This window comes from Rhea pennata, chromosome Z (assembly GCF_028389875.1).
Source record: "Rhea pennata isolate bPtePen1 chromosome Z, bPtePen1.pri, whole genome shotgun sequence".
Taxonomy (NCBI): Eukaryota; Metazoa; Chordata; class Aves; order Rheiformes; family Rheidae; genus Rhea; species Rhea pennata.
This window is the reverse complement of record NC_084702.1, coordinates 49,982,325-49,995,783: the sequence shown is the minus strand read 5'-3', so window position 1 is coordinate 49,995,783 and position 13,459 is coordinate 49,982,325. Positions and strand designations below refer to the sequence as shown.

The window sequence follows — 13,459 nt, the reverse complement described above, 5'->3', positions numbered from 1 at the left end:
GTATCTTCTTGATTATTCTGCAGAATGATCAATAATGTAGTAGAAACACTTACTTCAGTTGCTTCAGTCATCCAAATAGAACAAAATCTAAATAGTCTCTCTATTCTTATTATTTCTTTCATTTTTAAATATTAAAATATTTTAAATGTAAATGCATTTTAAGCTTTCAAATATCTATCTCATAATACTGCTTAGAAACATTAGATTTTTTTCATAAAAGATTTTTTTACAACAGGGCTTTCAAAGTAAATGCTCTTGTTTGTCCTCATTTTGCAACAAAATGAACTTTTAAATTTCATTTTCAAATGATTTATGAGAGACGTTGGGAGTATGGCTCTTCTTGTCTTCTATTTGTTCCTATTTAATAGAATTGTATATACCTTAACTGAAAAATTCTGTGTACTTATTAACTGTTGTAAGAGTTCAATGCTTTGTGTTCAATGTTGTGTTCAATACCAGACTCTTTTTTTTGCTGATGGAGAAAGACATAAATCTGTTGATGTCATGATTTTTGATGATGATATTCCTGAAGGTGATGAGAAATTCCAGTTAATTTTAACAAATCCCTCTCTGGGGCTGGAGTTAGGGGAGAACACAACAGGTAAGATTAAGATTATTCTTCTGAATAACCATCTTTCAGAAACTACCATTGCTCTACTTTGTAGATCTTTAAAATTTCCTGAAAAGCTCTTAAACATCACTAAGAAATTTATGCAATTAACAAGATCATATGTAAAATAAGAGATTAAAAAGTAAGAAAATGATCTTTCTAATAAGTATTACCGCAACAAACTGAGGCCTTTTTAAGGGTGATTATAATATTTTTCAAGGAGATTCTAGATTCTTCCTATATAGTCTCTTCAGGTAATATCATAAACATATAAATATTCTGTGTATATATACTGAAGTGATGGGAACATGAGTATTTGGTGTTAGAAGTGACCTCTGGAGATCATCTGTTTCACTGCTCCATTAACACAGGCTCAACTTGAGCCAAGTCCATGACTACGTCCAATCTGATTTAGAGTATCTTTAAGGATGGAGACTTCACAACCTCTTTGAGCAACCTCTTTCAGTGTTTGATGACCCCTTACAGTAAAAAAGCTTTTAAATTTTTTTATTTTTTTTAAATGTTCAAATGGAACTTCCTGTGTTTCTGTTTGTGCTCATTGCCCTCTGTCATGTCATGGGGCACCATTGAGAGGAGTTTGGGCTGGTCATCTTTACACACTCTCATCAGATATTTATAAACATTGATAAAATTTTCCTTGAGCCTTCTTTTCTCCAGAGTGAGCAGTCTCAACTCTCTCAGCCTCCCCTTGTATTAGAGATACTTTAGTTACTCAGTCATCTTTGTAGTCATTTGCTGGATTTTCTCTAGTACATCCATGCCCTTTGGTACTGGGGAGCCCAGAACTGGACACAGCATTCCAGATATGGCCTCACTGGGACTGACTGGAGAAAGATCACTCTGTTGAAGTGCTAGCAACACTCCTCCTAAAGCAGCCCAGGATGCTGTTGGTTTTTTTGCCATGAGGATGCATTGCTGACCCATGTTCCAATTCTTGTCCACCAGGCACCCCAGGTCCTTTTTTGCAAACTTGCTTTTCAATCATTTGGCCCCCAGCCTGTGCTGGTGCATGGGGTTATTCCTCTCCAGGTGCAGGACTTTGCACTTCCCTTTAAGAAGCAGGATGGATAGAGAAAGAATGGATTTGTATTTATATGTATTTTTATCAGTATGTATGTATAATTATAATTTATAATGTTAATTAAAGAACATTTCCATTATTTATTTCTCAAAAGCTACAATTACTATTCTTGCCAATGATGATGGCCATGGAATTTTGTCGTTCAATAACAGCGATCGCTTCTTCCTAAGAGAGCAAACAGCTCTCAATTGGATGGAAAGTGTTGCAGTATTAACCATTATTAGAGAGCCTCCTCAGGGGATATTTGGCACCGTGACTGTTCAATATCTTGTAAGTGAAGTTAATTCATCAGAGGCGTCGGTGGATTTGACCCCTTCTCAAGGATATATTGTGTTGGAAGAGGGAGTTAGATTCAAGGTAATATGGAAGTACTTGTTACAAAAGAAGTGAAGGAGGCTTTTTTGAAATTGTTGGGAAGAATTCAGAAATGTTTGTGTTTTGTCTTAGATTTTTTATCTTTTCCTTCATTCTCAAAGGAATCAGGAACTGTGACTGATTTCTTCTCATTATCTTATGTGGAAATGCAGAAAAATTATGTTTATCTTTAGATACTTCTTTCTTTGTAATAGCTGAAATAAATTTAAAACATTACAGTGTGTAGATTATGTTCATGCTTAGGAACACTTCCTTGTACTTACTCAAGAGGTAGCTGAAACACAAGCTTTAGACCAAATACTTCACAGGAGTTATAGGGTAGAAATAAAAATCTCACTCTGTACCCTGATAAATCAGTTGATCTGAACAGAATAGAGTGTGCTGTTACAAATGCAAAAAGTTTGCCATGTCTTAGGAATAGAAAATGACTCACTGCCTCTTTACTGGTCCCCACAAAAATGTCATCTAGAAAATGAAAGACCTTGGAGTGAGCCTGCTTAAGTTTGTGAAATCCTGCCTCTTCTAAAGTTTATTGGCAATTTGTTTATTTTTGTCAGGTAAGGTAGTGTCAGAATCTGGTTAGTATATTATGGGCAATGGGGTATAATCTGAAACAAACACTTCTTGGAAACTCTGGTTTTCAGTTTATGAACTTTTGGAACCACAATGCAGCAGACCTGTAGTAAGTTGGAGGCTTCTTAGAATAGTCCCTAAATAACATTTATTGCAGAAGTAAACAAGGATCTAAAAGATCATAAATTTCAGATATTAGAGTAACAGATGGCTCATTACTACTTTTACCTTCTCAGTAGCAAAGCTTTATCTACCTCCTAACTTTTGCTTGTTTGGGTAGTGGAAAGGATGACAGTGAGCACCAAATGAAAGTGAAAACATTGACCTCTGTCTAGATTACTCTCTGCTAATTTGAGACCACCTTGAGAGGACCCTATCATCCAGAGTGGTGCAAGAGAGGAAAGAAGCAAAAAGAGCAAAAACAGTTTTGTTATTTCAAATATGCCTCTATTCTTGCTACAGTCCTTGCCCATTTTACCTATTGTAAATGTTCTGCAGCAATGAGCATAGTTGCTATTTATTAAAATCCCTATTTTTAATTTCTTCCAAGCACCGATAGTGGGCTTGTCCTGTTGCCCTGGCACTAATTCAGTTGCAATACCAACTTAACTGAGCTGCCTGAGGGTAGCATATAGTCATGTGATGACTGTGAACTACAATACAATGTATGGAATAAGTGAAGATCAGAAGTATGAAAAAAAATGAAAAACTATGAAATTGCAGAGATGAGAAGAAGAGAGAAGAGAGGAGAAAAAAATGCTCATCTTACTGTTGCGCAAATGAAGGCCACCAGAATGACTTTAGAATGGTCCTTTAGCTTGAACCCTCCTTGCCTCAGTTCTCTTCTGTCTTCTCCAATTTCAAGAGCTTCTTCGGTGTGATCCAGGGCCTTACAGTGAAAGAATAGGAACATAGCATTATATGATAGAGTTAGTGCATTATTAGCTGTCATATTTCAATGACTTTTTGTTTTATTATTAGACATTGCACATTTCTGCAATACTAGATGAAGAACCAGAAATGGATGAGCACTTTGTTGTTACCCTCTTCAATCCATCTGGAGGAGCCAGACTAGGCACAAGAGTGGAAACTATGATTACAATATTACAGAACCAAGCTCCACTAGGACTTTTCAGCATCTATCCAGTTACAAATAGGTACTGTACATTGATTCAGTTAGAAGGAGATAGTTTTTCATATTCAGTAGAGATGGTATTTCTCTATAACTTTGTTTTCAATTAATCCTTTTCAAGAAACAGATACACAGCAACCCGGTTTAAAAACATTTGAAAGTTTAAAATGTGCAGTGTCTGTCATACACCATTGTTCTATAAAAGAATAGAAAAACACTTAAAAATAGATTGTTCTTCATCAGAATTGTCAATTTCTGTATGGATTTTTTTTCATAATGCAATATTTCGTTTGTTTCAAAATATTCCACAAGTGGTAATACATGTTTAGAGCTCCAAACCTCAAATCAGTGGCCCAGGAGTCATACTTACTTTTTTTTTTTTTTTTTTCATTTTTAAGCTTGAATAAAATATACTTTCACTCAAGACTGTTTTTCAGAAACAAGTGAACCATATGGAACTACATTTTCAAAAATCCTTCTGGCTAAAGCATATATTTGATGTGTTTAATTTTCAGATTGGTTAGAGATTTTGTTGAACTGCTGATAATTTTGCTGGAGTCTTGCAATGAGGATCACTGGGCAACCTTGATGATATAGTTAGTAGACCATCAGATAGTGAAACTAATTATTGACATTTTCTTTTTATATCTGTTGCATATTTTACAGCTGAAGTTGTACTATAAAAATCCTGTTTTTATTGCAGCAATTTATATACTGTAAAACATTCATTTTTTCCTTATTTACACAATTTTAATATTTAGGACAAATTTCCTCATAATTGAAGAATCGAATACTACAGTTTATTTGAAAGTTTCACGGAATAATGGTCTCAACACATCTGTGAGTGTTGAGTGGGAGACATTGTCAGATACTGCATTTGGCATCCGTAAGTTCACTTTATAAAGAGTCCACTGCTTTTGTCAAAGTGTAGATATTAACAAATAGAAGATGTAATTTTGGAATGTAAATTCATGTATTCAGATCAGATCAAATTAATTACTATTTCTCTGTGCATATTAAGGTTCAGTAGCTTGGCTGTTTAAGAGTCATCTTATCAGCCATTTCTAACAGAATTTCAATAATCTCAATTGCCCTTTTTGCCACTTGTATGAACTTTACTGTAGCTAAACTTTTCTTTAATGAAGTATGTTCTTTAATACTTGGGTATTTCTGACATAAGACAAGCTTCATGTAAACCCAGCATAGCCTTGTTGTGAAAAACTGCCGCTACACATAGTTCTGTGGTATCTCTCATTGTGCCTACTAATATGCATTTGTGAGTCTCAGACTGTAGTTGCGTGAACAGTTTAATCTGGTCTGAATTAACGCTGTGAGCAAAGGAAGTCATCCTTCCCTGTCTATCCACTCGTTCCCATTTCCATGCTAAACATTTTTTGTTCTGGTACAGATACATGTGTAGTTACTCACTGATTCAGGTTGAAACCAACAGGGCAGAAAAGGAAATGCTTGATTTTGAACAAGGATTGATACCCTGTCTGGCTCAGGAGCTGGTCTAACCTGTATATATAGGATTGGGAGTTTAGCTTAACTCTTGCAGTTTAGTTTTGACAACACAGTGCTTTTTTACTATGAGAGAGTCAAACAGTTCAGGCAGTTCTAAGAATCTCAGAGTTATGACTGCCTGTTATGGTGGAGGGGAGGAAGGGAACAAACAAATACATAACCTTGTAATTTCTTTACTACTTTTTTATTACTTGTTTTCTAGTTAATTTTCTCCCTAGCTAACTTCCAAAGTGAGTCATTATGAATCTTACTCATTCATAGGATCTTACTCACACATAGGATCTGCCTATGCAACATCTGTGTGCACTTGTAGTGACTGAAAAATACATTTATTGCTTAACTCTTGTTATGTCCTCATTATTATACTCTTTGCACTTTTACCAAGTGCTGAGAGACAATTTCTTCACTTCTGATATTAGGTCTGAATTTGGCAGGTAAACCGTGAAAATGGGGTTGGAAAAAACCTCAAGAGTAAGCTAATATATAGTAAGTAGTATTTTCTTTTACTATATTGCAGGGGGTGGTATCAGTGTGCTGTCTGTCTTACAAAGTTTCGTGGAAGAGTCAACATCTACTTGGTGTTTCTTTACATCAGGAGAAATCCTATATGGTGTTCTGTTGCGTACACCTCCAGCTAGGTTTTCTACTGTCTACCAATGGAAGGGAGTATTTGTTCCTGTTGAGGTAAATGTTTGTACTTAAACACCAAACATGCTTGTTAATAAGGAATTCAAAATATAGTGCTTCTTTTTCATTCCCCTCTCAGAATTTCAGTATATGGAATCCTAGAAGGTGCATGGCATTTCAAATCAATGCCTCTCCCTACCTTGTGATAAGTCATGGAGAAGGCAAACGGGAAGCTTCCAACAACAGTGTGTATGCATTCATGCCTGGACGCAGACTGTTGTGGGTAAATCTATTTTACTTATAAAATAATATGCAACTTCAGTGGCATAAGTTTATCACAGCTGGTTGTTTGCTGTGTTTTCATACTTACAATTTTTGTGGGGCAGTTAACTTGGGAAGTGGAGAAGAAGAAATTGTGGAGCAATCAAGCCATAGAACATTTTCTAAAAAATAGATCATGAATAATATTAATCTTACGGAAATTAAATCTGTATATACATATGTAAACAAACTATGAAGTGATTTACTGTCACTTCTTTTCTTGTATTTCCCTCATAGATACAAACTCTCTTTGCTCTGTATACCAGAGATGTAAAACATTTTGCTGTTGAGGAAGAAGACTATTTGATTATTGCAAGTCATTCAAACCATTCCAGTTCCATCCAGGTTGGAATACATTCCTGTCTTCTCTGACTTTGATGTGGGTAGTTTGTTTAGTTTTGAGTTCAAGCAATGAAAGGATAATAAATCTATAAGCCTGTATTTTTGACAGTTTACTTCTGTTTGTATTATGAATTTATAGGAATGAAAATTTCAGACTTGTTAAAATTTACCAGTAATCTCCACATGAACAAATTATTTGCATCTAGTTTACTATTAATTCTAGTGTTACTTCTGCTTTGAAATTCAGTGTGTAGAACACCTATAAGAACAGAAATAGCTTATGAGCATAAAACTAGTTGTCTGAAGAGTGAACATAACTGCTTGTAGTAATGTAATTTGCCTTACAAGTATTTTCCTGCCTTAATGTGGAGACCATCTTAGAAGTGAGAAGTTCAGTATAAGTCTTTTCAATTTTTCAGCATGACATCTTATTATGCTCTCTTGGTACTAATTATATGAACCTATAAAAAAGAGATTTCTGTATTTCCATAGATTTTCCAGTGGAATAAAGACATCTTTGTGTTGCATCATCAGCTTCCACTCTATGGAGCTCTGAATGTAGCCTTGTTTCCTAGAGGAGGCTTTCTGTACCTATTAGTTTCTTTGTCAAATACCAGCCAGAACACCATCTTGTACCAGTGGTTGAATAATGAGTTTAGGAAACTTCATGAAATATCAGCAAATGATATAAAACATATGGAGGCCTGGATTTCTGGATCAGACATCTATTTAATTATTGCAAAAGGTATTTAGCAGAAAGCAAAAACTGACTTTGCTAAGTATGTGGTGATTTGTTTGATGGCAAAGGCATGTGTAGTAAAGGAGTTTAAATAGAGATTGAAGTATTACTGGGGAGTGGCAGTTCTCCCAGAAGAACCTTATCAAAGTAAACTCTGCTTTTTCCTGATAAAATACAAATAGTGCATTCGTTCTCAAATACTTATGCAGCAGATGAAGTATTTTCCCAGGAACAGTAAGAAATAACAACATCTTCTAGCTGTTGACTGTACCCCTTTCTAAGCTTTTCCAAGCTTTGTGCCATGCAGAGATCATCAGACAGTTCATGTATCTCTTATTACGAGTATGATATTTTTTGGCATTATTTTCTGAACGCATTCCGTGTCTGCTGAAAAATCTGTGTTGCAGCCCATATTTTTCTTTGCAATTATTGTTTTCTTAGGGTAATGTGAATGTTCTTATATGTGAATGAATACACAAAAGCCCTTAAATGATATCAGAGGATGAATCTTACGATGGGGTTCAGTCACGCTATGGAATTATGTACCAAATAAAAAAGAAAATACGATAATCGGACTTTCTTTGTAGTTAAAACTGTCAAACTCTACCTTTTGTATGGTCACCAGTGTGTAATTTTAACTATCAGTCAAAAAATGTTTAAGTTTTATCTTTTTGCTCCTTTGCAGAATCTGGAAATTCATCTGAAATTTTTATCTGGGAGACAGGCCAGTCTACCTTTAGACTCTTTCAGTCTCTTCCGTTCCAAGCTGTAAAAGCCATCCATATATTCATGCCACCTTCAGGTTTAGGTGAGACTGAAATGACAATATTTTTTGTTCCAAACCTAGTTTAAATTGCAGAAATAAATACATACGACAAAATGAACACATATACCAGACCTTAGAAGTATTGTAATCAGTGCACTCCTAAGGGCATTTCTGGCATTACAGAGGCAATTCTTAAATATGCCACTGAAATTTTCTTTTTTCTTCTTTGCTTAATGTAGTTCATGTCCTACTAGCTGGCAGGGATACAACGGCACTGTATGCTTGGAACTCTGAAGTAAACCAGTTCTCTGTAATTTTGGAAGCGCCATATGCTGATCATATCACTTCAGTTACTGCAAGATCTCTGAACTCCAGCAAGAGCCTAATTGCTCTGACTGTCGAATCCTACTCCCAAATTTATGAACTGACCACAATCTCTAACCAGTCAGATTTTATACCTAGGTAGGGTTTTTGTTTTTATATAACTTGTCTCACAACTCTTGCTTTTCTTTTCCTGTGATATTGTTTTTGTTACAGTGAAGAACATCATAGACTTATGTGCATGGTGTACTTATTAACACTCAAGAGAGTTTTTCACAGAACAGATTTAAAATAACCTGAAGTAAAACAGGCTTACACCTGACTTTACAGCATGGTAATAAAAACCTTTATCTTCGTGTTTGTTAAGCTTTAATTCAGGATAAATTAGATTACTTTCATAATTAATTTCAGTTACTCTGTGATCTATTGTTATTTTGTTTAAAACAAAAAACAAGAAAAACTTTTAAATCTGAATTACTTCTTGAGCACAGAAGTAATAATTCAGACTCTGAAAATGCTTCATAAATTTACAATAGAACTTTCAAAGATCATTAATTATTATCCTCAGTTTCTAGTTATTTGACGTATATGTTTTTATGCTAGTTCAGGTGAATTGATATTTGAGCCTGGGGACATGGAAGCTGTAGTAGCAGTCAATATCCTTGATGACATTATTCCAGAGGAGGAAGAAAGCTTCAGAGTGTGGCTGAAAAACCCTAAAGGAGGTGCAGAGATTGGTGCTCATGGTTTTGTTAACATAATTATTCCATCCAATGACAATGCCTATGGAGTCATTGCATTTGCTCAGGTAAATCATTAAAATATGTGTACCATTTCTGAAGAAAGGAATACTAATGTACTAGAACTGTAAACCAGAGAATGTGACAGGATTGTTTTCTGAAGTTCTGTATCAACCTGAGATAATAGTAGCTTTTTAAGGCCTACTTAGCATTGCTGTATGTGATTATCATTTTCACAGTCTGTTTCTTTTGTGAGATTTTGTAATCTTTTTCTTTACATTTAGATTAATATATGAGTTTATCAACCTTGTTTTACAACAAAGAAAATGCTCAGTTTTCAGATGCCATAATTATTGTCATAGAGATCAGTCACTATGGCTTGTTGATTGAGGGAATTAAATGAATTTGAAGATTCTTTTCCCCTGAAAAACATACTGATTGGGTTATGTAACAGAGTGAGAGAGTTTGCCAGAACAAAATCATTTCTTCGGATAGAATGTCAGACTGCAGGTTGTATTTGGAGTGGTTAATTTTTAAATCATCAAACACAGTAGAAATCATCCAGACAGGGTTATAGTAAATCCATACTAGAGCTATAAAACATAGAATTCTTCATTGAAATGAAACATTGCATCTGCACTTGCTTTGAAGAGGAAAAGAAGCGGCAATAAAAATACAGATATTCTGTTTGTCATCTACTTAATGAAGTTTGGACACAAAATAATTTTCTTAAAAAAAAAAAAAAAAAAAAAGCTTTGTCTTTTAGCTTAAAATGAGAGGCTTGACATTTTAATATTTTGTCTCTGTGATACCTAGGAGTATTGAATACCTCTGAAAATTAAGTCATTTAAATTTAATGGATGAATGCATGTTTGGGTACTTCATGGTAGAACAACATATTTATGTCTGTCGCTGGCTCACTTCAAATCCTGAGATCCCTAAAGAATCGTTATGTATAAAATAAAATAATTTTATGATTTTTCTACTTTTATCTTTTCTAGAGTTCTTTATTTAAGCAAGTTGAAGAAATGGAACACGACACCTTAATCACCTTGAATGTTGAACGTTTAATAGGAACATATGGACGAGTAACAGTAGAGTGGATAGCCAGTGGGAGCATTAGTGATGTATTTCCAGCTTCAGGAATGGTATGTAACATCACTGAAATTTGTGAAGCATTGACTGTAAATATTTTGCACAATAGGTGCAGATGTACTCAGAGAGAGAGATAGTACACGTTAAATTTTCTCAGCCTCCTGTTAATTCCTGCGTCCTGATCTTCTCTTATGAATCTGGCAATTCTGACTTCTGCCTGATGAATGATGACACCACAGCATCACTCTTGCTTTTCTAGAGCCGGATATTGCAGTGCTGTCCAGACACTAGAAAGTTGCATCTATAATATTCTCATCCTGTTTTCCTTTCTTCATGCTGTGGAATCCAGATACTGTGCCAAATAATTGGCATAGGCAGCAATTTAGGCATGCTTTCTCTTCTTCCTGCCTGTATCTATATGCTTGAGAGCTTCAGTGGCCCAGGAAGATATCACAAGCCCTAGTTTTGCCTTTTTCTGATACTTTTCAGATGTTCAACAATGTTAAAATCTGGGGTTCCTGTTAGATAAACCTTTTGATATGCCTTAGGAGCAGCACTTTCTTGGTTCTTTAGATCAACTGTCTCCATCTTGTGGCCGTTTATTGAAAATACGAAGCCTTTTGGCCCCTGAGACTATAGAGCTACAGTACAAACCGTTGCGGGTAAAAAAGGGACAAAAGATTACAGGAATAAAGTTTACATCTGGAAATCATGGAACTGAAGTAAAATAATAATACATAAAATTCATTTAAACGTAGGAAAAAGCTTTAATTTTCAGTCAAACACTGAAACAAGCTGCTCAGAGAGGTTGTGAAGTCTTCTGTCCTGGGAGACACTCAAAACCCAAGAGACATGGTCTTAGGCTAGGACTTACTCTAGCTGACCCAGCTTGAGCAGGGAGGGCTGGACCAGATAATCTCCAGAGGTCCTTTCCAACCTCAATGATTCTGTGATAATGAAAGTGTGTAGTCATTTTGCCTAAACTTAGAGTGCAGTTTTTGCAAATGAGTTTCAAAAGTTGAATATCAGTTTTTCACGCAGATAGATATTGTTGGCTTGATTATAACAAATTCCTTCTCAACTGAGTACTCAGTGTCTCTGATAATTGTGCTTCTGATTGAGAATTTGTCTCTTGTGGCCAGCACCTCAAATCATTTTGCCACATTTTGCCACATCATACCTATACCAGTGTAGCTCTTTTTTGTGTCCTTTTCCTCTGAATTTCTTACTCTTTTGTCTGTATCGTTTCATATACTTATTAATATTCTCTTGATTTTTTTCTGTTGACAGAGTTTTACCAAAAAAAAAAAAAAAAAGGTACAGCAGAAGAAATTTGACTTTTTTTTTGTTTGTGTCTAAACCTTTAGATTACATTTTCAGAAGGTCAAGCCCTGTCCACCATCACCCTGACAATTCTTGCAGACAATATTGCAGAGCTTTCAGAGACCGTGGATATCGCACTCACTCACGTTACTACTGTGGGTATTCAGGATACCATGAGAGGAGCTATCATAGATCCCCAAAGGGCGAGAGCTGTACTTACCATTTTACCTAGTGATTCTCCACATGGTATAATTGGCTGGCATGCAGAGTCTCTCTTTGTTAAAGCCATGGAGCCAGAAGGTAAGTCTGATTTTTGTCTCTTAGGAACAAATACATGTGTTCTTTCAAAGTCAGCATCACACAGCATCATGTTATTAGTTACATGATTGTCTTAATAAGTGGCATTTTTTTATACAAGCTTTTCAACAGAAATAGCCTTAAAAATACTTTACTATGCCATTTTGTTGCATATATTCTGTATGCACTCTTTCACATTGCACATATCAAGTTTATCTAGTCATTCTTGTTTAGGATTTTGATTATTAAAATTTTGACTTCTCGTGTTGCATTTCTATTTAGATAAAAAGCCAAATATGCCCATTTAATGCATTAAGTATGCTATTTGAAGTATATTTACATAAAACACATTTTTCTCATGATTGGGTCAAAAAATGAAGCACGTTTTTCTGTGTGATGGGGGAAGGAAAGAAGTGGAGCAAGGATGAATTACATTTCAAGAAAACTGTGTGTTTTTTTTTTTTAACATTTCGTACATTTTCCATCAGACTATTATTACATTTAAAACCTCCTAACCAGTTCTATTTTAAAGCCAATTAGTGTTGCCTGGTTTTACACCTGAAAATATTGGGAAGGGATTCTGTTGGTTCCTTGCAGACAAACACACGTGTGTGGGTACACACACACACACACACACACGCACACACTATATGCTAAATTTTATACAGTGAAGTTTAGGATTCCAGACATGTTCGTAGGTTTCACTTGTTAGGTAGTTTATTTAAGTGTAGTGTTTTTAGTGAATTATGTACTGACAAGATGCTAACTGTGAAGTATTATCCAAGTAATACAAATGACACAAGCTACTCCTAAGTACAAAGCTATTACTTCTATTTGTTATTTCTCCAGCTGTAAAACTAGCACTTTTAGTCAGTTCTGTGTTTGGCGGTTCATTGGGAAAAAAAACATGAAACTAGCTATTTTCTTGGCAATTTTCTTCTTTTTATGTTAGGATTAATAGTGACTTCAAGTCAGGCAGAGTAGTGAAACTGGAGTTTGGGGTGGGGGAAACGTTCCCCTTTTGTTCCTCTAGATTCTAGCTTAAAATTCTTTCCAATTGTACACACTGTGTGTGTTCACACCACTTGTATGCACTCAGTAGCAAGAGATACTGAATTATCCAGATACAGTATATTCGTGGTTGTGTTGCTAAATATAAAGTATGCTCTTGACAGCAGTTCCAGTACACTGGAAAGCCCTCAGGGCAAAGGTTGAAACAATCATATCTTGCTTTTATTTTCTTTTTATAGGACAACTAAATTCAACTACTGTTACGTTACAAATTGTTCGAGAACAAGGATTTGTTGGAGATATTGCAATTCAGTTGAGCACCACGCCTAATTTTGAGCTCCCTCTCTCCAACCAAGCAACAGAGAATGAGGATTATATAATCGAAAAGAAAACAATCATTATGGCAGAAAACACAACAGTAGCTTCTGTCATAGTCACTATTTTTCCTGTGAGTAGTCTGTCGACAGCTTTAGTTATTAATGTCTTCTAGGAAAAGTGAGACAGATTGGAAGGATTCTTGCCTTGCTGGATTGTTGTCAGTTAAATAAAATTGCATCTATC

The 13,459-nt window shown here is 35.3% G+C and overlaps 1 protein-coding gene across 1 annotated transcript in view; it reads left to right on the top strand.

Annotated features, from left to right (window-relative positions):
- Window positions 1–13,459, top strand: part of ADGRV1 (adhesion G protein-coupled receptor V1) — a 260,321-nt gene that overhangs the window by 68,029 nt on the left and 178,833 nt on the right. The window contains exons 43-56 of the mRNA XM_062599728.1: window positions 460–601; window positions 1,807–2,069; window positions 3,642–3,817; window positions 4,554–4,678; window positions 5,834–6,000; window positions 6,083–6,226; window positions 6,502–6,609; window positions 7,099–7,351; window positions 8,031–8,153; window positions 8,351–8,573; window positions 9,036–9,240; window positions 10,174–10,320; window positions 11,635–11,890; window positions 13,138–13,346. Of these exons, the coding sequence (XP_062455712.1) occupies window positions 460–601; window positions 1,807–2,069; window positions 3,642–3,817; window positions 4,554–4,678; window positions 5,834–6,000; window positions 6,083–6,226; window positions 6,502–6,609; window positions 7,099–7,351; window positions 8,031–8,153; window positions 8,351–8,573; window positions 9,036–9,240; window positions 10,174–10,320; window positions 11,635–11,890; window positions 13,138–13,346 (2,541 nt within the window). The remainder of the gene's footprint in view (window positions 1–459; window positions 602–1,806; window positions 2,070–3,641; window positions 3,818–4,553; window positions 4,679–5,833; window positions 6,001–6,082; window positions 6,227–6,501; window positions 6,610–7,098; window positions 7,352–8,030; window positions 8,154–8,350; window positions 8,574–9,035; window positions 9,241–10,173; window positions 10,321–11,634; window positions 11,891–13,137; window positions 13,347–13,459) is intronic.